This window comes from Podarcis vaucheri, assembly GCF_965113315.1.
Source record: "Podarcis vaucheri genome assembly, chromosome: 2".
Lineage (NCBI taxonomy): Eukaryota > Metazoa > Chordata > Lepidosauria > Squamata > Lacertidae > Podarcis > Podarcis vaucheri.
The window spans coordinates 123,261,694-123,289,293 of record NC_138760.1 but is presented as its reverse complement, the minus strand read 5'-3'; the positions used below and the strand labels follow the sequence as shown (position 1 = coordinate 123,289,293).

Genomic DNA, 27,600 nt, shown 5'->3' with positions numbered 1-27,600 from the left:
ACCTCTGCCTGAAAGGCCCCATCATGGCAGTCTCTGAAATTTTCCATGCAACTTCAATAAAATGAAAGATATTTTCCCAAGAGGTCATTCATGACCTGCTCAGCAGGATAGCCTGTGATCGTATCCAGGAGAAGTTTGAGGAGCAATTCCAAGGGACTCTATGCAAGGGACAACAGAAAACAAACTCCAGGACCCCTAAACCCCCACAGATCCTTGTGTATTTCAGAGGTAGAAATCCTATTATCTCCCCCACAGTAGTCTTATGTGACTTTTCCCAGTCTTATGGAGCGATGCTAATGGAAATGATCAGGATCCACTTACCTCTGCAAGGTGCTCCTCACATCCTATAGGGAAAAGAGAATGGAAATCACTGCACACCACAGGCCACACTAGGAAGACCCCCTCAGACCCTGCAATGGAGGAAAACTCTGGCCCTCTGATGTCAGTTTGGGGTAGGAACGGCTAAATCAGACAACTTTCTGCAACTGGTTGAATTGTACACATTACCTGGCTGGAGAGCTGCCTTGGAAAGTCCATAGAAGTGCAAATGTTGATGGAAGGTTGTGACTCAGTTTGTGTATTGATGTATAAAGAGCAAATGAGGCAAGTTCACCTTTAAGTGTGGGCTCAGTGGAATTTCCCACCCCCTTGGGATGTCAAAAGAAAGTGTGCTCAATGCTGGAGCTCACATCTGTTTTGATTCATTTTACATTTGGTAAGCTCTGAGGCATGGGTAGGCAAACTAAGGCCCGGGGGCTGGATGCGGCCCAATCACCTTCTAAATCCGGCCTGCGGACGGTCCAGGAATCAGCAAGTTTTTACATGTGTCCTTTTATTTAAAATGCATCTCCGGGTCATGTTTTTACATGAGTAGAATGTGTCCTTTTATTTAAAATGCATCTCTGGGTTATTTGTGGGGCATAGGAATTCGTTCATTATTTTTTTTTTTCAAAATATAGTCCGGCCCCCCACAAGGTCTGAGGGACAGCGGACTGGCCCCCTGCTGAAAGTTTGCTGACGCCTGCTCTGAGGTGGCCAAAGTAGCTTCTGGGAAGCCCACTACGGGGCATGAAGACAGCACTGACAAACTGGAAGGCATTAGGAGACAAACTATTAGCAAGGAGGAAAAAACAACACCTGGTTCCATCAACTCCGCAGAAGAATCTCTAGTTTGCATTAAGGTAAGGAAAACATCCCAGGTCTCTTGGCGCACCTGTGCATAAGAGACTGGACTAGAGACTCCATCCACTAAGCTCTTTTACGACTTGCATAAATTAAGGAGGCACATAAATTTCTGCAGACTTGTCCTTGGGCTGTTCCTGCCACCATCTTACCTGCAGGAGTTCGTCTGCTGGCTGCAGACGCTTCTCCTCCATTTCCTGGACCACCTTTTCAAGATGGGCGAGTTCCCTGGAGAGCCTGGCCAGCTGCTCATTCCTTTTCCTTGCAATCTCCTTCTCCACCTCTTCTATATGATCCAGATGGTGTTTTTCTTGTTCTTTGAGAAACTGCTGCAGTTGTCTGAACTTCTCCACTGTCTTCTGCCTCCCGGTTTCTGTTAATTTCTGCAAGAAGCAGGAGGAAAAGAAGAGACCAGAATATGAAATACGGCCAGTCTTCATGACATCAGGAGGGAAATTATGAGATCTCCGCAGGAAGTGCACTTTCAATGACTTTTCATAGACATGAAATAAACGTCCAGTGGCTGAAGAAGCAGGGGAGGCAGAGATGAACACATTCTATTTGCCGTCTCCATTTCTGTTGCCTTCCATTTTGTGGGAAGCAACAGCCCTAAAACACGGAACATTTTTCTGGACATGGAGGTTCCCTGCATCATTTCATATTCGGTATAATCAAGGTTCTAAGATAATAATAATAAATAATAATAAATTTTATTTATACCCCGCCCTCCCCAGCTGAAGTTGGGCTCAGGGCGGCTAACAACAATCAAAATAATCCAACATTCTAAAAACCTTTCATTATAAAAATTAATTAATGTTCAGAGAGCCTCCATGGGCACAAAATACTCTTCACTTCCAACCTGTGCCATTCACGGGTACAAAGACGACAACAACAAAAATGGAGGAGGAGGAGGGGGTGGCAGAGCTAGCATGCTCATGCCAGCACTCCCCTATTTAAGGTAAAAGTAAATGTAAAGGACCCCTGGACGGTTACGTCCAGTCGTATTAGACCATGGGGTGCAGTGCTCATTTCTGCTTCAGGCCGAGGGAGCCGGCATTTGTCCACAAACAGCTTTCCGGGTCATGTGGCCAGCATGACTAAACTGTTTCTGGCACAACGGAACACCGTGATGGAAACCAGAGCGCACGGAAACGCCGTTTACCTTCCCGCCAGAGTGGTACCTATTTATCTACTGACACTGGTATGCTTTCGAACTGCTAGGTTGGCAGGAGCTGGGACAGAGGAATGGGAGCTCACCCCCATTGGGTGGATTCAAACTACTGACCTTGCGACTGGCAAGCCCAAGAGGCTCAGTGGTTTAGACCAAAATACCACCTGCATTCACCTCCCCAATTTACTTTAAAGCTTCAATATGGCCTGCGTCTCTTACAGATGAACAAGCGGGCACATTCAGAAACATATTTCATTAACAATTTTTATAGTAACTGTCTCAAGCAATCTATGTTCTGTACAGCTGGGCTGCCAAATGGGAAAGAAATTCAATTCAGTTTGCATTCAAAACACAGCAATCCCCTGAAATTCACACTTCTCCAAGTTTTGCAAGGTTACCCCAGTCAGGTAGTGTCTACAGAAATGCATATATGGGGGGGGTGAAGTATGAATAAATATGCATTTATTAACATAAATAACAGAGAGAATTGAATAATATTAGGCAGTGCTTTTTTCTGGGGGTACGCATACCCCTAAACATTTTGTGAATCTAAGTTTGGCCTCATTGAGGGGCAGTATTTTAATACGAATAGGAAAATGAGAGAACCCCTAAACATATTTTTTTTTTAGAAAAAAAGCACTGATATTAGGGAAGATTGTCTTACAAAATTTTAAATTTTAAATATAGGGAAATTGCAGATATATAGGGAAATTGCAGATATATAGGGAAATTGCAGATATATATTTATATACGGAGAAATCCACCCTTAAATCTGATTAATTTTCAGCATGTTTTTTTATATAAAAACAACAACAAGCTAACAAACAAACTAATGTGGAAAAATGAGAAATGGAAAGACACCGAAATGGACAGATTTGCCCATCCCTACTCAGTCCTGACTTGATTCATACTCACTCCCTGCCTAATAATAATAGTGATACTTACAAGAAGGTCTTGGCTTTCCTTGTCCAGGTCTGCTTGATAGGCCATAATTTTCTCTTTCTCTTTCATCAGAATCTCCAGGCGGCTGCAAATCAGTCCCTAAAGAGAAAAGAAAAAAACTCAGGTTAGATAGAGAGAGAGAGAGAGAGAGAGAGAGAGAGAGAGGAGGAGAGAGGAATTGACTATTTTGCTGATTTCTAGTTTCTGAAGGCCTTGCACGTAATGGTTTGTAGCTTTGTAGTCCTCCCCCCACTTCTATTTTATAAATTCTTTTTGAGAAGATATAAAATGCAACAGTTAATGTTTGCATTTTAAAAATAATTATAAATGAAGAAGTCATGATTAAAAAAATGAGTATTGGGGGGGCATTTTTAGCAGTCTTTGCCAACCTGCTGCCATCCAGAAGTTTTTATTGTTATTATTTTTATTAACATAAAATAAAAAAAATACAGACAAAAGAATAAACAAAAATAATAAAAGTTACAAAACAGTGTAGAGGCTGTACACACAGGTCCCACTTCCCAAACACAATTACCGTATTTTTCGCCCTATAGGACGCACTTTTTCCCCTCCAAAAATGCAGGGGAAATGTGTGTGCGTCCTATGGGGTGAATGCAGGCTTTCGCTGAAGCCTGGAGAGCGAGAGGGGTCATTGCGCACCAACCCCTCTCGCTGTCCAGGCTTCAGAAGAGCCCCAGCGCCAGCCCCACAAGATCGGGGGACAGAAGGAGGCGGAATGCCGCCATCCCGCTCTCTCCCGAAGTGGTTTGGAGGCTGACGGCGCGGAGACCCCACCGCCAGCCCCGCAAGCTCCGGGGACAGCTGGGAGGCGCAGCGCGTCTCCCCACTATCCCTGGACCTGATCTGAAAGCAGGCGGCAGGGAGAAGAGCGCTTCTCCCCGCTGCCTGCCCTGCAAACTCCGGGGACAGCTGGGAGGCGCAGCGCGTCTCCCCACTATCCCTGGACCTGATCTGAAAGCAGGCGGCAGGGAGAAGAGCGCTTCTCCCCGCTGCCTGCCCTGCAAACTCCGGGGACAGCTGGGAGGCGCAGCGCGTCTCCCCACTATCCCTGGACCTGATCTGAAAGCAGGCGGCAGGGAGAAGAGCGCTTCTCCCCGCTGCCTGCCCTGCAAACTCCGGGGACAGCTGGGAGGCGCAGCGCGTCTCCCCACTATCCCTGGACCTGATCTGAAAGCAGGCGGCAGGGAGAAGAGCGCTTCTCCCCGCTGCCTGCCCTGCAAACTCCGGGGACAGCTGGGAGGCGCAGCGCGTCTCCCCACTATCCCTGGACCTGATCTGAAAGCAGGCGGCAGGGAGAAGAGCGCTTCTCCCCGCTGCCTGCCCTGCAAACTCCGGGGACAGCTGGGAGGCGCAGCGCGTCTCCCCACTATCCCTGGACCTGATCTGAAAGCAGGCGGCAGGGAGAAGAGCGCTTCTCCCCGCTGCCTGCCCTGCAAACTCCGGGGACAGCTGGGAGGCGCAGCGCGTCTCCCCACTATCCCTGGACCTGATCTGAAAGCAGGCGGCAGGGAGAAGAGCGCTTCTCCCCGCTGCCTGCCCTGCAAACTCCGGGGACAGCTGGGAGGCGCAGCGCGTCTCCCCACTATCCCTGGACCTGATCTGAAAGCAGGCGGCAGGGAGAAGAGCGCTTCTCCCCGCTGCCTGCCCTGCAAACTCCGGGGACAGCTGGGAGGTGCAGTGCGTCTCCCCACTATCCCTGGACCTGATCTGAAAGCAGGCGGCAGGGAGAAGAGCGCTTCTCCCCGCTGCCTGCCCTGCAAACTCCGGGGACAGCTGGGAGGTGCAGTGCGTCTCCCCACTATCCCTGGACCTGATCTGAAAGCAGGCGGCAGGGAGAAGAGCGCTTCTCCCCGCTGCCTGCCCTGCAAACTTCGGGGACAGCTGGGAGGCGCAGCGCGTCTCCCCACTATCCCTGGACCTGATCTGAAAGCAGGCGGCAGGGAGAAGAGCGCTTCTCCCCGCTGCCTGCCCTGCAAACTCCGGGGACAGCTGGGAGGCGCAGCGCGTCTCCCCACTATCCCTGGACCTGATCTGAAGGCGGGTGGCAGGGAGAAGAGCGCTTTTCCCCGCTGCCTGCCCTGCAAACTCCGGGGACAGCTGGGAGGCGCAGCGCGTCTCCCCACTATCCCTGGACCTGATCTGAAAGCGGGCGGCAGGGAGAAGAGCGCTTCTCCCCGCTGCCTGCCCTGCAAACTTCGGGGACAGCTGGGAGGCGCAGCGCGTCTCCCCACTATCCCTGGACCTGATCTGAAAGCAGGCGGCAGGGAGAAGAGCGCTTCTCCCCGCTGCCTGCCCTGCAAACTCCGGGGACAGCTGGGAGGTGCAGTGCGTCTCCCCACTATCCCTGGACCTGATCTGAAAGCAGGCGGCAGGGAGAAGAGCGCTTCTCCCCGCTGCCTGCCCTGCAAACTCCGGGGACAGCTGGGAGGTGCAGTGCGTCTCCCCACTATCCCTGGACCTGATCTGAAAGCAGGCGGCAGGGAGAAGAGCGCTTTTCCCCGCTGCCTGCCCTGCAAACTCCGGGGACAGCTGGGAGGTGCAGTGCGTCTCCCCACTATCCCTGGACCTGATCTGAAAGCAGGCGGCAGGGAGAAGAGCGCTTTTCCCCGCTGCCTGCCCCGCAAGCTCCGGGGACAGCTGGGAGGCGCAGCGCTGCTTTTTACATAATGTAACCTTAGAAGACATCTGAAGGCAGCCCTGTATAGGGAAGCTTTTAAAGGTGTATTCTTTGATTTTGTTTTTATATATGTTGGAAGCAGCCCAGAGTGGCTTGGGCAACCTAGGAAGATGGACGGGGTAGTACTACTACTACTACTACTAATTATTATTATTATCATTATTAACAATAAGTATGGAAACTGCATTCAGGCAATTAATACCATGCATAATTCAGGCATAAGAGTTAAAGAAAATTATCATATGTAGTGGGATTGTAGTAAAATTTTAAAAAATTGGGAAATGATATATAATGAGTTGAAGAAAATGTTCCAATTAACATTTGTAAAAAAAGCCTGAAGCTTTCTTGTTAGGGATTGTAGGAAAAGACCTGCCAAGGAAATTTAAAAAACATCATGTATGTGACAACGGCGGCAAGAGTTTTAATAGCACAAGGATGGAAGAATGAGGAAATCCCGACTAAAGAACTGTGGCAAGAGAAATTGATGGACTACACGGAATTGGCGAAATTTACACATAAACTACGTGACAAGGATAACTGTGACTTTAAAGAAGAATTGGAACCTTTTACGAAGTATTTAAAGAAACAACAAAAGGAACTGGACTCCTTGGCATGTTTTGAATAAACACTAAAAAAGAATTATTGGTAACATAAAAAGGTAAAGGTACCCCTGCCCGAACGGGCCAGTCTTGACAGACTGTGGGGTTTGTGCGCCCATCTCACATCTATTGGCCGGGGGCCAGCGCTGTCCGCAGACACTTCCGGGTCACGTGGCCAGCGTGACAACGCTGCTCTGGCGAGCCAGAGCCGCACACGGAACGCCGTTTACCTTCCCGCTGGTAAGCGGTCCCTATTTATCTACTTGCACCCGGGGGTGCTTTCGAACTGCTAGGTGGGCAGGCGCTGGGACCGAGCAGCGGGAGCGCACCCCGCCGCGGGGATTCGAACCGCCGACCTTTCGATCGGCAAGCCCTAGGCGCTGAGGCTTTAGCCCACAGCGCCACCCGCGTCCCAGAGAGATAAACTGAGGATCTTTACAATTTTATAACATGCAGAGAATAACATGTGCTAAGAAACCAGAGAGAGGAGCAGAGGGAAGTCTGGGGGGCGGTTTCTTTTGGGGGGGGACGGGGGGAGTTTGTGAATGATGTATTTTTGACAAATTGTTATGTTGAAATCCCTAATAAAAAATATTTTTTTAAAAAAGAGTTAAAAGAAAATTGCTGGAAAAGAATCCACAGCTATCCCTCTGCTCCCCACCCTTTAAGATCCTACCTTGTATTCCTCGAAAGCCTCCTCCAGAGGGATCACCTTGTGATTTTCATGCATCTTGGATTTATCACACACCACACAGATAGGACTTTCGTGGTCCTCGCAGAAGAGGTTCAGGGGCTCCTGGTGCTTCTCACAGACTCTCCCCTTCCGTCCTTCCTCCTCCTTTTCCAGACTGAGCTTCTTGATCAATTCCACAAGGTGAGCCAGTTGCCGGTTGGGGATGAGATTCCCTTTCTGGACTGTTTTTCTGCATTGAGGGCAGGAGGCTTGCCTGCCTCTCGCCCCACAACACTGGACCAGGCAGGACCGGCAGAAATTGTGCCCGCACTCTGCGGTGGTCACCGGATCCTTGAAATACTCCAGGCAGATGGAGCAAGTGGCTTCGTCGCAGAGATCTTGCACGGGACTCCCTGCAGCAACAGCCATGGCTCCCTCGCGCCAAAGAAAGAGTCAAATCTCACCTCTTCTGTTTTCAGCCGCTGGGTTTCCCCCCTTCCTGCAAAGGACTCCGGAACTCAATGCCCACGTGGCTTCTATTTTTTTATTTTGAGTGCCGTCCGGCCTCTGCTTAATGCTGTCTCTTCGTTGCTTTGCAGAGAGGGGGGTGGGAAAGAGATGTACACTGCCCCAAGAAGGCAATGTGTAAATAATGTTAAAAACAAATAAGCATTGTGGAGAGACAGGCTCTGTTTAAAGAAAATCCGTCTTCCAGCTCTACAATTGTTATGTACTGAGTTGAATAGGATCCAAAAGGCAGCAGTCTGATTGGTCCACAGGAGCCACTCCAGGTGGAAGTGAATCTGCAACCTGATTGCCTACAGGTGAATCCCGGAATTAGCCAATCATGTGGGGCCCATTGTGTAAATAATGTATATAAAGTATATTAAAAATAATGTATATAAATTCTGGGGGGAATTCCATTCCTCCTCATCACTTTGAGCTGAATAAAGAGCATGAAATCCACTCTCAGCTCCGACTATATTTCAAATTCCCCCTTAGCCTGCCTTTGCCTGAGGTTTTGTTGCCAGAACTGGAGAGATGACAAGCCAGAGTGGTGCATGCTCTGGTTATCTCCCGCTTGGACTACTGCAATGCACTCTACGTGGGGCTATCTTTGAAGGTGACTTGAAACTACAACTAATCCAGAATGCGGTGGCTGGGAGCAGCCGCTGGGGTGAAATAACACCTGTCCTAAAATATCTTCAGTGGCTTCTAGTGCATTTCTGAGCCCAATTCAAAGTGCTGGTGCTGACCTTTAAAGCCCTAAATGGCCTTGGCCCTGCCTGAAGGAGTGTCTACACCCCATCATCCAGCCCAGACACAGGTCCTTTTCCAAGGGTCTTCTGCTGGTTCCCTCACTGTGAGAAGTGAAGTTACAGGGAACAAGGCAGAGAGCCTTATCAGTAGTGGCACCCTCTCTGTGGAACGCCCTCCCTTCAGATGTCAAGGAGATAAAGAATTACAGTGGTAATAATAAATTTTAATAATAAATGGTACCTCGGCTTAAGTACTTAATTCGTTCTGGAGGTCTGTTCTTAACCTGAAACTGTTCTTAACCTGAAGCACCACTTTAGCTAATGGGGCCTCCTGCTGCCGCCATGCCGATGGAGGACGATTTCTGTTCTCATCCCGAAGCAAAGTTCTTAACCCGAGGTACTATTTCTGGGTTAGCGGAGTCTGTAACCTGAAGCGTATGTAACCCGAGGAACCACTGTATATAACTTTTAGAAGACATCTGAAGGCAGCCCTGTATCAGGAAGTTTTTAATGCTGATATTTTACTATGATTTACGTATGTTGTAAGCCACCCAGAGTGGCTGATGGGTGGGTTATAAATAATAAAATTATTACTATTATTACTAAAGCAGTGTAGTGCAGAGGGAGCGTGTTGGGCAACTAAGAACACATGTTTCCACACTAGTTATCTGATTTCAACCTTTTGTATATTTTTTTATTGTATGGTTTTATGTCCACTTTGATTTCTAAAATAAACTTCCATGCTAATTTTTTGGGGGAAATGCGGGCATCGCTTTGCACCACTGACAGTCAGTTATGAGACTTCCAGCCCATCTCTTGCTCAGGCAAGTTCTGTGACCGCAGCTAAGCGCTACAAGCTATGAAAGGGTTAAAGCAACGGCGGTCCGAATCCTAGAGCGCCCCAAGCATATGTCAAAGGAAGATGAGGCGCATGGGCGGGAGGAAGGGAGACGCTGCTTTCCGGTTCCCGCCCTCCCTCTCTTGACTGGCGCCTGAAAATGACGTAGTCGGCTGCAGGTTCTCTGCGAGGGACATGAGAGCGCAGGTGAGTGAAAGGTGGGAAGATGCAGAGAGTCTTCCCAGGTCCGCTTCTGTTTTAATTTAATTTAATTTTTTTATTGCTCCTTATTCTGAGCTTGGGGAGGTCTCCTAAGACAAGAGGACCAGGGCGACGGAGGCATCCCCATCACGTGGGTCAGCTGCTGGTAAAAGTTGCAAGCTGGCCCTCCCATTAAGCAGAATGAATTGGGGAACTGGTTTTGAATGGCCAGGTTTGGGTGCTGTGCCTTTTGTTGCTAATAGCTCCGTTGGTTAGAGCATGATGCTGATAACATCGAGGTTTGGGTTCAAGTCCCCATATGGGGCACCTGCATCTTCCTGCGTTGCAGGGGGTTGGACTGGATGACCCTCAGGGGCCCCTCCCACCGCACGGCTGGACTTTTCAGGTGCAGGGTGCTATTTTCCACCCTGCCGCAGGCAGCATAATGTCTTCGGCCAGCCCTGCTTCTGGGCTGCTGAGATCCCCCACCCACTCCCAATCTTATGCATGGCCTTATTTCCACTATACATTTAAAGCAGTTTCATACCACTTTCAGCAGTAGCTGCTTCCTCCATAAAATCCTGGGGAGCGCAATTTGTTAAGGGAACTGAGAATTGTTAAGAGACACATGCCCACATTCCCCTCCAATTCCAAGAGTGTCTTCTCAATTCAGCCGTTTTCTAAGGGACTCTGGGATTGTTTTAAAGTGTTTTAGAGGCTGTAGCAAGCTATCCTGGCTGTTTACATCACCTTGGCTTGTGAAGCACAGGAGGGGAATTAAGTATCATGTGCCTTTAGTATTTTTGTCTGTAGGCTCCTTGGGAATTAAAATAGGTTTTTGGAGGTGCGGAAATAGCAGACCCAATTAATATGGGGTATTCAGAGATTCCGAGAGGTTTTAGTCTTCTGTCGCAGGAAACCCCCCCCCCCAGTCATTCAGTTTGTACAAACTTCACACACACTCACACTCACACACTACATACGCTACGCTTCTGTTATAAATTCATAGAAAATCAACCATACATCGGATATGCACTGTTCCACTTTTATTTTACTCCATGAAGGAAGGACTACAAAATGGGGAAGGTTTGATACAGGGCGGCCATAATCCCTTGAGCATACCAGCACATACACAGGAGCCCTGCCCAGTTGCTATGCCAACCCTGATGGTCCTAGACAGAAGACCATCAAGAGCACAAAGAACTTGCATATGGGAGTGGATTCAGCACGCACTGGAACAAAGGACAATAATCAGCTCTTCCCTCTGGGGGCAGGAAACTGCAAACTCCCCTTTGTCTCCTGGAAGTGACTCATGGGGAGGGGGAAAGGAGGAACCAGCCAGGTGACAGGACACTCAGGTTACCACCACAACTCCTCCCTCACCCCCTGCTTTCTGTGATGTAGGTGTGATGTATCTGAGGGGTGGTCTTAGGTTACACCCCTTCTGTGATGTATGTATGATGTTTCTGGGGGTGGTCTTGATCTACAGGGTAGCAATTTCAAAAGTCTTTATAAGGCCTTGCACACCCTTTTTTCTGGGTCCCTCCTCTCTCCTGCGGGTCAGGGGAGCACCCTGTTGCAACAGACCAATAAAGGCCAAGCCTACAGGCTGCTGTTTTGCTCCAAGTTATCCTGGTTGGTGTCTTTGTTTTTGTCCAAGGGAGCCCTCGGATTTTTCCGCTAACAGTCCTATAGATTTTCTCTCTTGTTTTTCCCTCCACTTCCCCCTCAGTAGGTGAAGTTTGGTCGTATTAGCTTCAAGGACAGTCAGATTCTGCTGGTTGTTGAAAGATCCAGATGGTTTGCTGTCTCATTTGAAGAGTCCAGCTGGATGAATATCTTTAGCTGAAGGACAAGGATATTAGCAAGGGCGCTGAGGCATCCCTAAAGGGTTGATAGTGAAAGAGAGAGCAGAGAAGAGGCACAACAAAGCCAGTCCCTGTGGGAAGAAAAAAGCTGTGACGCAAGAGATTGTGGCTGGTGCTAAAGCTGGCCATGGAACCCGAAATCAAAATGGAGCAGAGCTGGAGCCCTGAATTTGGAGAGCAAAGATCAATTTGTCCGAAAACTGGGAGGCTCAAGGAAGTTCTTGTGGAAGCCCAGCAAAATGTGAAACAGGAGCCGAACGATGAGCCGTCAAGGAACTGGGACGCCCAGTTGCAGGAGTTTTTGAAGATGCTACAGGATTCCCATTCTGGAGAGGGAAACCCACAAGTGCCTGAGACAAGGGATTGGGACAATCCCAAAGTATTGGAGGTTACTTCTGAGGGAGTGACAGATGACCACAGCTGGCCCAGAGCATTGTGGGCTTCCCAAATCCAGCCACGTCTTGCTGGGGAAGCCCAAGAGGACCATGAGACCAATCTGGGTGCCACTCCCAGTGGGAAGGAGAAGGCAAGAACTCCGTCTGGGGATGGTGACGAGATGGAGAGGCAGCGCCGGTGTTTTCGTGAGCTCTGCTACGAAGAGGCCGATGGGCCTTACAAGCTTTGCAGGCGGCTCCAGGAGTGTTGCCATCAGTGGCTGAAGCCAGAGAGACACACCAAGGAGCAGATCCTAGAGCTGGTGACCCTGGAGCAGTTCCTGGCTGTCCTGCCCCCGGAGATGCAGAGCTGGGTGAGAGAACGTAACCCAGGAAGCTGTGCCTGGGCAGTGACACTGGCGGAGGAATTCCTTCTGAGGCAGAAGGAGGTCAACAGCTGGGAAGTGCAGGTAATAATAATAATAATAATAATAATAATAATAATAATAATTTATTATTTGTACCCCGCCCATCTGGCTGGGTTTCCCCAGCCACTCTGGGCGGCTTCCACAGAAACCAAAAAACACTAAAATATCATACATTAAAAGCTTCCCTGAATAGGGCCGCCTGTTTCCAAAGTTGTGGCCTTGGTCACATCCACAGCATACATTTGTCGCACGTGTGGATCATACGGCTTCCTCCAAAGTGTCCTGGGAAGTGTAGTTTATTAAGGGTGCTGTGTGTTGTAGCTCTGTGAGGGGTAAACTACAGTTCCCAGAACTCAATAGGGAAAAGCCATGTGCTTTGAATGTGTACTGCAGGCATTGCAAGCATGCCTGAATTGGGTTTCGAAAATGGTGCCCTTGAACCACTCGTGGGTCTTGAGTTGCTCTGACTACTACTACTACAGTGGTACCTTGGGTTACACACGCTTCAGATTACATACGCTTCAGGTTACAGACTCCACCAACCCAGAAATAGTACCTCGGGTTAAGAACTTTGCTTCAGGATGAGAACAGGAATTGTGCTCCAGCGGCGTGGCGGCAGCGGGAGGCCCCATTAGCTAAAGTGGTGCTTCAGGTTAAGAACAGTTTCAGGTTAAGAACAGACCTCCAGAACGAATTAAGTACTTAACCCGAGGTACCGCTGTACTATTACTGTATTATTATTATTATTATTATAACTTATTATCAGTCTATTTTTTTGCCGATGCAACCCAAAGCAACATACAACAATGTTCATAAGCCCAAAGCCCCAATTGGGCACCCAGCCACCTTGACAAAGCCAGTCTCAAGGCAGGAGTGGGGAGCAAGTCAGCAGTAACTCACAAAGTGTCCGTGAAATTCACTCATTATTCAAAGAAACAAAGCAGCTCAGGCCTAGTGATCCCAGCAATTCTTCCCGGTAGATCTTGACCCAGTGAGGCAGTTGTGAGGAACCTGGGACTCCTTCCTCTTGTCTCCCTTTGCTCCACCCTCTTCATTCCCCTTTGTGTTCTGGGAGACTAGGGGGCTCATATTATGTCCTTACATTCTTGTGACAGATAGGTAGCCGTGTTGGTCTGCCATAGTCAAAATAAAAAAATTCCTTCCAGTAGCACCTTAAAGACCAACTAAGTTAGTTCTTGGTATGAGCTTTCGTGTGCATGCACACTTCTTCAGATAACGAAATAACAGATTTCGTGCATGCACACGAAAGCTCATACCAAGAACTAACTTAGTTGGTCTTTAAGGTGCTACTGGAAGGAATTTTTTTATTTTGACTATGGCAAACCAACACGGCTACCTATCTGTAACTGGAACCATGGAAGGCACCACATTGAGCCACATGAAATGGAAGTCCATCAACCTCACCAAGAAACTTGCACAGGTACAGACTGATATCTTCTTTCTTACTAAGGTATCTGAAGAAGTGTGCATGCACACGAAAGCTCATACCAAGAACTAACTTAGTTGGTCTTTAAGGTGCTACTGGAAGGAATTTTTTTATTCTTGTGACAGATTGTGATAATATCAAATCCTTGTAATAAGTAACATTTATCGCCAACCTCTAAACACACATTTTGCCTGCACTGTGACTTTGTTTTGAACTGACTCTTCTCCCCTCCATCTTCCCCACTGGCAGATCACAGGGATGTCAGAAGAGGATCTTGTAAATCCCTGCAAGGCAGAACAGGCTCTGCCAGGCATGGTGAAGATGCAGCTTTCCACAAGGCCCAAGCAGGGGGACAAGCAGAGTGTGAGCTTATTGGGTGAGTTCCTCTGGGGTCTGTCTCTTCGAATATCTCAGGACTCCTGACTTTCCAGTTTTGTTGCTTTCCCCCACCTAAAATGGAAGGCTCGTCTTCCCAGGTCACCTTCAAGCTCTGTGGGTTTTGGGGCCTAAAACTGTCCACACAACTGGCCACTGCCTGCTAAGTACAGTGGAGCACCCCCGCAAGACGAATGCCTCGCAAGACGAAAAACTCACTAGACGAAAGGGTTTTGCGTTTTTTCCCCCCCTATGGGCTTGCTTCACAAGACGAAAACGTCTTGCAAGTTTGTTTCCTTTTTCGTAAAAGCGTTAATACCCAGGGTGCATTGCTTGAAGAGGTGCAGTTGCGACTTGACTTTTTTGGTAGCCTTTTTTGAGGTTTTTGAAGACTTTGGTGATTTTTGAAGCTTTTCCAAAACTTCTTTTGCAGCCATTTGGTAAGTTAAACTTTTAAAACTTTTTGGGGGGTTTTTGGATTTTGGGTTGGGGTGTTTGGAATTCAAGGACTTGGTGTTGGGGAGGGGTTTGCAAGAATCTGGAAGCTTGTGTGTTTTTTTTCTGCATTTTTATGATTTTCTGTGACCATTGGGCCACTCTGCTGTTTTTTTTTAAAAAAAAAATCTGGGTTTGAATTTCTGTGTGGTGGGTGGCTGGGGGAACAGTTGAGGAGGGGTTTGCAAGAATCTGGAAGCTTGTGTGGTTTTTTTCTGAATTTTTATGATTTTCTGTGACCAGTGGGCAACTCTGCTGTTTTTTTAAAAAAAAAGTTCTGGATTTGAATTTCTGTGTGGTGGGTGGCTGGGGGAACAGTTGGGGAGGGGTTTGCAACAGTTGGGGAGGGGCTGGGGGAACAGTTGGGGAGGGGTTTGCAACAGTTGGGGGGGGGCTGGGGAAACAGTTGGGGAGGGGTTTGCAATTTCTCTGTGGTGGGTGGCTGGGGGAATAGTTGAGGTTTTTGAAGACTTTGGTAGTTTTTGAAGCTTTTCCAAAACTTCTTTTGCAGCCGTTCGGTAAGTTAAACTTTTAAAACTTTTTGGGGGGGTTTTGGATTTTGGGTTGGGGTGTTTGGAATTCAAGGACTTGGTTCTGGGTTTGAATTTCTGTGTGGTGGGTGGCTGGGTGCTTTTGAATTTTTTGGATGTGAAGCACTGATTTTTTATTTTTGGGGGGTTTGCGAAGGTAGGAGCTGTGCTGCCATGGGACCCAAGAAGACTGCTGCTGCAGAGGCTGGCGAGGGGAAGAAGGAGAAGGTGATGCTGGAAATGAAGAAGGAGATCATCCGGAAGCATGACGGTGGAATGCGTGTGACAGACCTCGCCAGGGAGTACGGGAGGAATCCATCGACTATCGCGACCATCCTGAAGATGAGGGAGAAGATCCTTGCGACTGATGCAGCCAAGGGAGTCACCAGGATTGTGAAGAACCGCCCAGCTGTTCTGGAGGAGGTGGAGAAGTTGCTGCTCATCTGGTTAGAAGAGAAGCGGCGTGCAGGGGACACAGTGACTGAGGCGGTCATTTGTGAGAAGGCCAAGGCCTTGCACGCAGACCTTGTCCGGGAACAGCCAGGAACCTCAGGCGAGCCAGAAGTCTTCAAGGCAAGCAGAGGCTGGTTTAACCGGTTCAAGATGAGATCTGGAATCCACAGCGTGGTCAGGTATGGAGAGGCTGCCAGTTCTGATGTTTCTGCGGCTGAAGACTTTGCAGCGGAGTTCCTGGAGGTTGTGAAGATGGAGGGCTACGTTCCACAGCAGGTCTTCAACTGCGACGAGACCAGGCTGTTTTGGAAGAGGATGCCCAAAAGGACTTTCATCACACAGGAGGAGGCCGAGTTGCCTGGCCACAAGCCCATGAAGGACCGCCTGACCCTGCTCTTCTCTGCCAACGCAAGCGGCGACCTGAAGATCAAGCCCCTGCTGGTGTACCACTCGGAGAACCCAGGGGCCTTCAAGAAACACAAGGTCGACAAGGAGCAGCTGAGTGTCATGTGGCGATCCAACAGTAAGGCTTGGGTCACACGTGTGCTGTTTGTGGACTGGGTCAATCTTGCTTTTGGCCCTGCTGTCAAACAGTACCTGCTGGACAACGACCTGCCGCTGAAGGCTTTGCTTCTGATGGACAATGCTCCTGCTCATCCTAAAGGCCTTGAGGAGGACTTGTTGGAGGAATTCAGCTTCATCAGCATCATGTTCCTGCCACCTAACACCACGCCACTGCTCCAGCCTATGAATCAGCAGGTCATCGCCAATTTCAAAAAACTCTACACCAAGGAGCTTTTCAGGCGATGCTTCGAGGTGACTGATTGCACCACCATCACCCTGCGGGAATTCTGGAAGGACCACTTCGACATCGTCACCTGCTTGAAGATGATCACCACAGCCTGGAAGGGGATCAGCCAAAGAAATTTGAATTGCGCTTGGCGCAGCCTGTGGCCAGACTGTGTGGCACCAAGTGACTCTGATGCACCAGAGTCAACAGTGGTGCAGGACATTGTTGCCTTGGGGAGGACCATGGGCCTGGAGGTCACAGAGGAGGACATCAGTGAGCTGGTGGAGGAGCACGACCACGAGCTAACCACCCAGGAGCTGGTCGAACTGCAGGCAGAGGCTGCGCAGGAGCAGGCCTCGCTGGAAGAGGAAGCAACTGAGGAACGGCTGTCCTCCAAAGAACTGAGGGACATTTGCCGGAAGTGGAAGGATGTGCAGGCTTTTGCACAGCGGCACCACCCTGACAAGAACATGGCACGTGACCTTGTGAACACTTTTGATACGAGGGTCATGTCACCTTTCAGGGAGGTGCTGAAAAGGCGGATGAAGCAGCAGACCATGGGCAGGTTCTTCAGCAAGAAGCAAAGAGTGGAAGAGCAACCTTCTTCGAGTTGTCCCCCAGAGTCTTAGAAAATGTACTGTACACTTTGTTGATTTTTAAATGTTTTTCTGTCATGTTTAGAAACTTAATTAATTGTTCCTTCAATTTTTGAAATGCTCTTTACAGTATGTGTGACTTTAAAGAGCACTTAATAAACTCTTGTTGTACCAAATTTGGCTTTGTTTGGACTTTTTTTGACCATAGGAACGCATTAATTGAATTTCAATGCATTCCTATGGGATTTCGTGCTTCGCAAGACGAAAAATTCGCTAGACGAAAAAACTCGCGGAACGAATTAATTTCGTCTTGCGAGGCACCACTGTAGTGGTCCTGCTCAATCATGGGGCAGATCAATAATTTTTGCAAAGGTGGCAGAAGCACGGAGAGGGAAGCTTGCATCTGTAATTCAAAAAATTCAGTACCTATATATACAATTCAGAAACACAAAGATAGATAGATTTAGAACTGGAAAATGTGCAGAAAGGAACTTCAAAAATGATCACCTCCTCTAGAATAAAAGGTTCCGCATTTGTTAGAAATTGATCTCTTATTGTGGTGACACCTACACAGTGGAACTCCCTGCCTGTTGACAGTAAGCAAGCATACCCTTTTTGTTTTGTTTTTTTAAATAAAATATTTATTAAGGGTTTTAAACAATTTAAAACAATACAACAAACTTCCCATTCACAATCCAAAAAAGAAAAGAAAAACACCATAAGCCAAAAAAAGACAAAAAAGGCATACAAGGCATATAGAAAAAACAAGCAAGAAAGACATAAAAAACATAAAAAAGAAAATAATTCAGTTTCTTAAATATTATTTCCATAGCTCTCTTTCATGACTCCCTCACATCTCCCTTTTCTGTGTTCCTGTTTACAAAATCATGTTCAGCAATACTTCACCTTCTCTCAAAATTTGTTTTAAATTGTACATTTCAACTATTATGTCTCCAATTTTACCCTTTGTTATCAAGTATTTAAATATTTAAGCTTGACATAATATTATTCAAATTTCATCTTTGTTCTTATAATTCAGTTATTTTCATACTCCTTTCCGCTAGGTTACTAATACCATGTTGTCTTTATATCCTGCATCATTCTAGCATTCATACAATTTACAATACTTTTGCAAATAGCCCTTGAATTTCTTCCAGTCCTCTTCCACTGTCTCTTCTCCCAGGTCTCGGATTCTGCCAGTCATTTCTGCCAATTCCATGTAGTCTATCAGTTGCATCTGCCATTCTTCCAGGGTGGGTAAATCTTGAGTCTTCCAGTATTTCAGTATTTTGCGATGAGTATTCTTGCTGCTGTTGTCGCATACATAAAAAAAGTTCTGTCCTTCTTTGACACCATTTGGCCGACAATGCCCAAGAGGAAGGCCTCTGGTTTCTTAAGGAAGGTATATTTGAATACCTTTTTTAGCTCTTGTTAAAACATTTTTTGTTTATAGACAACCCTAGTAAGATATTAGAATGCTGATAGGTTTTTGGTTTATTGCTGGTTTTAATTTTCTGAGTATTTCAATTGTTTTTACTGCAATCTTACTGTTTTATTATTTTTAAAAACTGTTCTGGGGTTCTCTAAAATCAAACTTCTTATAAATTTTGGGGGCTATTTAATTTGGTGGGGGAAAACATAGTAGAGCTGTCTACATTTAGGCATGGAATGGAGAAAGGGAATAGGGACAAAAAAGAAGTCCACTTCCTCATAATACTTTGTATCACAAGTGGTAGAAGATTCACGAGAGACAAAATAGGAAGCACTTCTTCACAAAGAGCAATGCTGGAGCCAGTGCTGTTTTTCTAGAAAAAAGAGGTGTTCTCTTATAATGGCAATGGCACCCACCTGAGAGGAGCCAGAACCAAACCAAACTCCGGTGTGTTCCGGCTGAAAAAAAAGCCCGGATTGGAGCTGTGTCTGATTCCTACCCTGATTCTGTTTTTCTTCCAGCAGGGGACAGGCGACTGAGTGAAAGCAAGAGGCCGAAGCGCTTGCGAGAAAGTCCTGAACAAACAGAGCAGCGGAAGACAACCTTGAAAGCAGGCCAAGAGAAGGATTTCCTGTTCCAGGGAGAAGCTGATAAGAACCAGCGTAGGGCAGAGACACAGAAGAGAAAAGACACAGAGAAGAAAGCAGATCCAATTATTATCCAAGAGGGTGTTTGCAAAGATGCCACCCAGCAGCATGAAAAGAATGACATGGAATATGACACGGGTGGGGAAATCTGTGGTCAAAAGGCTCATGGGAGTACAGACGGGGCTATTCCCACAGAGGAGACGCCATACAAGTGTTGGCAATGCGGTCGGAGCTTCAGCAGCAGCTCAGACCTTTTGATACACGAGAGAAGCCACGTAGGTGAGAAACTGTATAAATGCTCCCACTGTGGAAAGAGAGAGACAATCCAGACTGGCCAGACTGCGCATAAATGTTCCCACTGCGGGAAAAACTTTCACTGGATCCCTCAAGTAAAAACCCGTGGGAGAGAAGAACGTTATTCCTGCACAGAATGCGATAAAAGCTACTCCTCCAAGTCGGTCCTCCTCAAACACCAGCAACTCCACAGAGGCGAGAAACCTTATAAATGCTGCTTTTGCCCGGAATCCTACATAAACTGGTGGGAGCTCAAAGCTCATCGGCAAACTCACCGAGGCGACACACCACATAAGCCATATAAATGTTCGCACTGCGGGAAGTTCTTCCTTTGGAACTCACAGTTTCTGTCCCGCGAGAGTAGCCACACAGCCTTCTGCTGCTACTGCGGGAAAGGCTTCATAAAAAACTCGGAGCTCGTTGAACATGAGAAGACCCACACAGCAGAGGAGCCGTTGGCGTGTTTTATCTGCGGGGAAAACTTTGGAGTCAGTGCTGAACTGCTTGCCCATGTGCGGAAGCACAGAGAGAACCAGCTTCAATGCTCGGTTTGTGGAGGTCTTCAAGAACAGTTTGTAAGCCCGTGAACTAGAAGTTATGGGTGACAGCCAATCACTGCCTCCCGCTTGCACAACGTACTTCTCTTGGTGTTGTATATTTTAGCCATCAAAGGCCTGATTTAAAAATATTAAAATTGTAATGTTTTGAAATTCCTCGTGAATATGAAGGGCGTGTGTGAACCTGCGCTTGGTCAGATTTCAGAGACATTACAGGCGACGACCGGTTTAGCGGCGTCTGATTTCGCAGGCGTGCATGGCACCAAACCCAGAAGTAGCCCCCAAAGGCCATAAAGTTGTCACAAAAGGGAGGACGGACAGGGCAAGGTAGGTTTATGCACGCGAGTGTCCAGAACGTAACCCCCACACAAAATGAGGACTGCATGTGTATGCATCTGAAATCTGGTTGATGGAAAGCAGAGGAAGGGAAAGGGCTTTTGTGCCCAGTTCCCACTTGCGGGTTTCTCACAAGCGTCCTCTTAGCTCCTGCGAGAACAGGATGCTTGTGGGACTTAGCCCTCTGGACATCAGGCAGGTACCTTTGCCGCTTTCTTTTTGACACCTGCTGAAAAGCATTTTGTCCAGACGTGTAGACGTTGGAGAGTTTTAACTTCTCCTCAATTTACTGCTGATTTCAATTTTTTTAAAGGTTTCTAATTACTTGTTTTTAACTGCTTTTAACTGCTCTGTTTAATATTTCTTGTAAACTGCTTAGAGGTTCTGTTTTTACAATCAAGCGATACATTTTGTCATATAAGGCAATAAAAATGCCGGGTTAGATAGATCAGGGACTGATCCAGAAGGCTCCTCTTAACTTTGTTGTGCCACCTATGTGCCAGCCATCAGCCACTTCATGTGCTGGAGTTCCCCAGAAAACTAAGGAAACCAGGCCTTATGAGGACCGGTTGAAGGAGCTGGGTATGTTAACCTGGAGGAGACTGAGAGGAGATAGGATAGCCGTCTTCAAATATCTCAAGGGCTGTCATGTGGAATATGGAGCAAGCTGGTTTTCTCCAGCTCTGGATGATTAGGACTCAAACCAGTGGCTTCATGTTACAAGGAAGGCGATTCTGATTTAACATCAGGAAGAGCTTTCTGATGGTAAGAGCTGTTTGACAGCGGAATGGTCTCCCTCGGGAGATGGTGAACTCTGGGGTGCACATGTGCTGTGTCCAGTTGGTGTCATGATGGTGGTACCCGCCCTCATTCTGGTAGGAAGTGCTTAGTGGGGGCCCAAAAAATGAGGGGGCGAGGAGGAGGGTCCGTTGAGTTGGAACGAGAACTCCTGGGGGCAGCGGCAGAAACACAAGCGCCAAAGGGACAGCTGCCAGGGCGGTGGGGACAAGGCTGAGTAGGGAGACGCTCTCAAAGGAAAGGAAGAGAATAGCAGGAAGGCCATTGTGGCAGAGGTGGCACAACTTCTGATTCCCTTGACCCCCCCCCCTTTTTTTAAAGTACATTTATCTTCTGACCCCATTACTAGTGACACCTCTCCTATTATATAATTGCTGGACATGCCCCCACCTGTTTCCCTTTCAATGCTTATACAGCATGTTTCTTTTCAGCCATTTAAAAAACATCTTTGCGGTCCATTAACACCACCATAGAGAGAGGCAGTGTGGTCCAGTGTGTAGCACAAGGACTTGGGAGATGCAGATTCAAATCCCGCCCAACAGCCACAAAGTCCATTGAGTGCGTCTGAGGACCCTAGTCTACCTCACAAGGGGAAATGAGGACAGGAAAAACCACGGACCTACTTTATCTCCCTAGAGAAAATGTGAGGTATAAATGTAACAATAAATAAAAAACGTTGGCATGTGGGTAACCCGACTGAGAGGTGTTAACAATGACCTTTTGGTGTTGTAAAATGTTTTCAGATATTTAGACTGCTTTTAAATATGTTTTGTTTTGTGTTCCTTGGCTACTCATTGGTTTGCCACCCTGGGCTCTTTTGATATTTATTAAGGATTGGAAAATTACTGTGGGGTTTTTGCGTGAAAGAGACCGTCAACATGCAATATCTGGATCTGAAGATTGAAAATAATATTGGCTTATAGAAAATAGAATGATTGGATGTCAGTTTGAGTGAATGCTTTGAACAAGTTGTTATATTTACTTGACAGAGAATCAGAAGTCTTTCCGTCTTTTTCTATTTCTCCCTTTTTCTTCTGTTTATTTTTCCCCTTCTCCTATTTCTTTTTAGATTAGATTTTTTAAAATATTTCTTTTATTCAGTTATAAGAATATACTTTGCACTGTGTATAAACTTTAGAATATCTTTGGATGAGTATCAATAAAAATAAAATGTGGAAAAAAGGAACCAGTAGTGTTGTCCATAATCTGCCCAGCCCCATATGTTACTCTTAGAGGTGGATTTGTAGCTGGTTGACTACAACTTTTTTCCAGGATGATGAGGAACCATTAATGAGTACTCTTTGAGGTCAAAGAGTACTCATTAATGGTTCATCATCCTGGAAAAAAGTGACAAGTGGGGTGCTGCAGGGTCCTGGGCCCATTGTTTTCCAACGTCTTTATAAACAACTTGGGTGAAGGTATTTGAGGGGATGCTAATTAAATTTGCAGGTAACACCAAACTGGGAGAAATAGTTAACGCCACAGAATACTATATCGGGTTTCAGGATGCCATTAACAGATTGGAGAACTGGGCCCCAGTAACAGAATGAATTTCCATATGGACAAATGTCTGGTTCTACACTTAGGCAGAAATAGTGCAAATTTAAGATGGAGGACACCTGACTTGCGAGTAATAATAATAATAATAATAATTTATTATTTATACCCCGCCCATCTGGCTGGGTTTCCCCAGCCACTCTGGGCGGCTTCCAAAAGAATATGAAAATACTGTGATACATCAAACATTAAAAGCTTCCCTAAACAGGGCTGCCTTCAGATGTCTTCTAAAAGTCTGGTAGTTGTTGTTCTCTTTGACATCTGGTGGGAGGGCGTTCCACAGGGAGGGCGCCACTACCGAGAAGGCCCTCTGCCTGGTTCCCTGTAACTTGGCTTCTCTTAGTGAGGGAACCGCCAGAAGGCCCTCGGTGCTGGACCTCAGTGTCCGGGTAGAACGATGGGGGTGGAGACGTTCCTTCAGGTATACTGGACCGAGGCCATTTAGGGCTTTAAAGGTCAGCACCAACACTTTGAATTGTGCTCGGAAACGTACTGGGAGCCAATGTAGGTCTTTCAAGACCGGTGTTATATGGTCTCGGCGGCCGCTCCCAGTCACCAGTCTGGCTGCTGCATTCTGGATTAGTTGTAGTTTCCGGGTCACCTTCAAAGGTAGCCCCACATAAAGCGCATTGCAGTAGTCCAAGCGGGAGATAAACAGAGCATGCACCACTCTGGCGAGGCAGTCCGCAGGCAGATAGGGTCTCAGCCTGCGTACCAGATGGAGCTGGTACACAGCTGCCCTAGACACGGATTTAACCTGTGCCTCTATGGACAGCTGTGAGTCCAAAATGACTCCCAGGCTGCGCACCTGGTCCTTCAGGGGCAGTTACCCCATTCAGGACCAGGGAATCCTCCACACCTGCCCGCCTCCTGTCCCCCAGAAACAGTACTTCTGTCTTGTCAGGATTCAACCTCAATCTGTTAGCTGCCATCCATCCTCCAACCGCCTCCAGACACTCACACAGGACCGTCACCGCCTTCACTGGTTCTGATTTGAAAGAGAAGTAGAGCTGGGTATCATCCGCATACTGATGAACACCTAGCCCAAACCCCTGATGATCTCTCCCAGCGGCTGCATGTAGATGTTAAAAAGCATGGGGGAGAGGACAGAACCCTGAGGCACCCCACAAGTGAGAGCCCAGGGGTCTGAACACTCATCCCCCACCACCACTTTCTGAACACGGCCCAGGAGGAAGGAGCGGAACCACTGTATGACAGTGCCCCCAGCTCCCAGCCCCTCAAGACGGTCCAGAAGGATGTTATGGTCGATGGTATCAAACGCCGCTGAGAGATTCAGCAGAACTAGGAAACAGCTCTTACCTTTGTCCCTAGCCCGCCAGAGATCATCAACCAGTGCGACCAAGGCAGTTTCAGTCCCGTGATGAGGCCTGAATCCCGACTGGAAGGGATCCAAATGGTCCGCTTCTTCCAGGCGTGCCTGGAGTTGTTCAGCAACCACTCGCTCAGTCACCTTGCCCAAGAATGGAAGATTTGAGACTGGGCGATAGTTGGCCATCGTGGCCGCATCTAAAGATGTTTTTTTAAGAAGCGGTTTAATAACCACCTCTTTCAGCGGGTCTGGGAAGGCTCCCTCATGGAGGGAAGCATTCACCACCTCACGAAGCCCATCGCCTAGCCCTTCCCAGCTAGCTTTTATAAGTCAGGATGGGCAAGGATCAAGGAGACAGGTGGTTGGTTTCACTCGTACAAGCAGTCTGTCCACATCCTCGGAGGTAACAGATTGGAATTGATCCCATGCAATTTGACTAGACAGGACTCTAGCACTCTCCCGCCCCGGCCCTGCTCCCATGGGGGAGTCTACCTCTTCCCGAATCTGAGCGACTTTATCTGCAAAAAACTTTGCAAAATCATTGCAGGAGATCATGTGGCCCGTACTGGGCCCCGATGTAGCAGGTGGTTCTGCTGAATTGCGGACCACCTGAAAAAGCCTCCTCCTGCTGTTTTCTGCAGATGCAATAGAGGCGGTGAAGAAAGCCTTCTTCGCCATTGCTACTGCCACTTGGTAGGCTCGACATTGAGCTCTAACCTGTGTCCGGTCAGCTTCAGAATGGGTCATCCGCCACCGGCGCTCTAGCCATTTCAATGATTGTTTCATTGCCCTCAGATCCGTGGAAAACCACGGGGCTGTCCGGGCTCCATGCAATCGGAGAGGGCGCTTCAGAGCCAGACAGTCGATAGCCCTGGTTAACTCCGCATTCCAGCGGGCCACCAGGGAATCAGCTGAAAGGCCATCAACATGGGATAAAGCATCCCCTACCGCTCTCTGGAAACCATTTGGATCCATTAAGTGGCGGGGGCGGACCATCCGAATCGGTCCCAGCTTCCTGCAGAGGGGAAGGGTCGCGGAGAAGTCAAGTTGCACCAGGAAGTGGTCTGACCATGGCACTTCTTTCGTTTCGCTTTTACTTAGTGCCAGATCACCAACATCCATAGAGGTAAACACCAGGTCCAAGGCATGTCCGCGGCTATGGGTTGGGCCAAACTTATTCAGGGACAGCCCCATGGAGGCCATGCTTTCCACGAAGTCCCGAGCGGCCCCTTGTAAGGTTGTGTCAGCATGGATATTAAAATCCCCTAGGACAACCTAATAGTGCCATTGTATTCTGCTCTGGTTAGACCTCACCTGGAGTACTGTGTCCAGTTCTGGGCACCACAGTTCAAGAAGGACACTGACAAACTGGAACGTGTCCAGAGGAGGGCAACCAAAATGGTCAAAGGCCTGGAAACAATGCCTTATGAGGAACGGCTAAGAGAGCTGGGCATGTTTAGCCTGGAGAAGAGGAGGTTAAGGGGTGATATGATAGCCATGTTCAAATATATAAAAGGATGTCACATAGAGGAGGGAGAAAGGTTGTTTTCTGCTGCTCCAGAGAAGCGGACACGGAGCATTAGGAAGAACTTCCTGACAGTAAGAGCTGTTCGACAGTGGAATTTGCTGCCGTTCTTAACCTGAAACTGTTCTTAACCTAAAGCACCACTTTAGCTAATGGGGCCTCCTGCTACCGCTGCACCGCCAGAGCACAATTTCTGTTCTCATCCTGAAGCAAAGTTCTTAACCCGAGGTACTATTTCTGGGTTAGCAGAGTCTGTAACCTGAAGCGTATGTAACCTGAAGCGTCTGTAACACAAGGTGATTTTAAATATATATATATATATATATATATATATATATATATATATATATGCTTTCGTAGATTTTCACGGGTACAGGAATGCAGGTTTTGGTGTCTTCGGGTGTCTTCCCGTGTAAGAGTCGGGGTGTCTGTGCGACGTTTCGACGAGGTCTCACTCGTCATCTTCAGAGCTCTGTTCCAGTAACAAGAAGCCGAAAGCACCAGCCTGAAGATGACGAGTGAGACCTCGTCGAAACGTCGCACAGACACCCCGACTCTTACACGGGAAGACACCCGAAGACACCAAAACCTGCATTCCTGTACCCGTGAAAATCTACGAAAGCAATATATATATATATATATATATATATATATATATATATATGTTGTTTTATGTTATGTTATATATTATATATTTATATATATTACACATACACACACACACACACATAAAAATTCATTTTTATCCACCCTGAGAAATGGTGATGTCTCAGGGGACCAGTTTGAGTCTAGGGGTTGGGAATCTACTCTGTTGTTGTTTTTCACTTTCTCTTTCTTTCCCAGCATTTTTGTTTTTTAATCATCTCCCTTCCCTCATGTTGCTCTTTCTCCTTGATTGCTCAGCATCCTGTACTATCAGTGGTGCAGGTGCAGCAGGCAACACTTTTGTTTGGCTCCCTCCTTGGCTCCTGGGAGCTGAAGACCTTGCGAATGTGGGCTTTTCTGCTCAAAGTTCAGTAGATTGACACAGGAAAGGCTGGTCTTCAGCTGGAGGGTGGGAACCAAGGCACAGCACAGTTTCTGTAGTGTAGTGGTTATCACGTTCGCCTCACACGCGAAAGGTCCCTGGTTCGAAACCAGGCAGAAACAGTTTTATTCTTTATTTGTTGAGCTTGTTTTCAGTTGCTCCTCTAGATGGTGCTCACAGCATCCAACAGCAAGAAGACAAAGAAAATATAATACAATTGAATAAGCAATTATTATTTAGTGCAGAAACAAGCCTGCTGACCAAAGGTAAAATTCACGTGAATTGTTCCACTCTCTTGTACCTGTGGCCCCACCCACCACTGGCAAGGACGACCTTCATCCTAAATATCTTCACAGAAGCTTGTGGAAAACTTGGCCTATCACTCAAAATCCAAAAAAAACCAAAACTAAATACTGCACCAACAAGCACAAAACAACCCCTCTGCAGCACCATAAATCCCTCTCAATGGTGTAACGTTGGAAAGTGTTGATCATTTCTCCTACCTTTCCACAAGGGAGGGCCAACATTGATGCTGAAATCCAGCATCGCCTGAGCCCTGCAAGTGCAGCTTTCTCCTGACTGAAACACAGAGTGTTTGAGGACTGGAACATTCGCAGAGAAACCAAAATGCTTGTTTACAAAACTATTATACTACCAACTTTACTGTACGCTTGTGAAACATGGACCACGTATAAACTCCATCTCCCAACTTCTCAAAAGATTACATCAACGGTGTCTCCGTAAAATTTTACACATCACTTGGGAAGACAGGCGAACTAATGCCAGTGTACTGGAAGAAACAAAGATCCCCACTGTTGAAGCAATGATTCTTCAACATCAATTTTGTAGGACTGGTCATGTTGTTCAGATGCCTTACTATCATCTTCCAAAGCAACTACTCTATTCCGAACATAAAAATGGAAAGTGTAATGCTGCTGGTCAACAAAAGAGGTTTAAAGATTCTCTCAAGGCAAGTCTTTTAAAATGTAGTATAAAACCAGCAGTTTTATACTACATTTTTAATGTACACTGGCCTGCAAGTGCTCCAGTTGGAGAACAGCCTTTGCCAAAGGTGTCATGGACTTTGAAGACGCTCGAATTCAGGACGAAAGAGAGAAACATGCTAAGAGGAAGGCAAATCCTCACTATGCCCGGAATCCTATGTCCCCACTGTGGAA

The 27,600-nt window shown here is 47.3% G+C and overlaps 3 protein-coding genes and 1 long non-coding RNA gene across 5 annotated transcripts in view; 2 read left to right on the top strand and 2 right to left on the bottom strand.

Moving 5' to 3' along the window:
• Positions 1–7,811, bottom strand: part of LOC309526198 (uncharacterized protein) — a 29,199-nt gene extending 21,388 nt beyond the window's left edge. The window contains 4 exon segments of the mRNA XM_082212113.1: positions 322–344; positions 1,335–1,565; positions 3,299–3,394; positions 7,269–7,811. Coding sequence (XP_082068239.1) covers positions 322–344; positions 1,335–1,565; positions 3,299–3,394; positions 7,269–7,694 — 776 coding nt within the window. The 5' untranslated portion in view covers positions 7,695–7,811.
• A 1,597-nt stretch (positions 7,812–9,408) lies between these two features.
• LOC309524649 (tigger transposable element-derived protein 1-like) lies at positions 9,409–18,875 on the top strand. Of its 2 annotated transcripts, XR_014216013.1 has the most exons (5): positions 9,409–9,569; positions 11,296–12,275; positions 13,930–14,056; positions 15,238–17,515; positions 18,322–18,875. XR_014216013.1 is itself a non-coding variant. In XM_082209462.1 (4 exons), exons 2-4 carry the CDS (start codon positions 11,559–11,561, stop codon positions 16,950–16,952), a joined length of 2,559 nt encoding a protein of 852 aa, XP_082065588.1. In that variant the 5' UTR covers positions 9,409–9,569; positions 11,296–11,558; the 3' UTR covers positions 16,953–18,875. The 2 variants fall into 2 exon arrangements, 1 of the variants encoding a protein (XP_082065588.1); XM_082209462.1 differs by having other exon boundaries at positions 15,238–18,875.
• On the top strand, positions 14,426–21,303 carry LOC309525286 (uncharacterized protein). The gene is made up of 2 exons (XM_082210845.1): positions 14,426–14,495; positions 18,873–21,303. Exon 2 carries the CDS (start codon positions 19,121–19,123, stop codon positions 19,877–19,879), a length of 759 nt encoding a protein of 252 aa, XP_082066971.1. The 5' UTR covers positions 14,426–14,495; positions 18,873–19,120; the 3' UTR covers positions 19,880–21,303.
• A 4,809-nt stretch (positions 21,304–26,112) lies between these two features.
• LOC309525555 overlaps positions 26,113–27,600 on the bottom strand; it is an 88,428-nt gene continuing 86,940 nt past the window's right edge. The window contains exon 3 of the long non-coding RNA XR_014216414.1: positions 26,113–26,520. This is a non-coding gene — a long non-coding RNA (uncharacterized lncRNA). The remainder of the gene's footprint in view (positions 26,521–27,600) is intronic.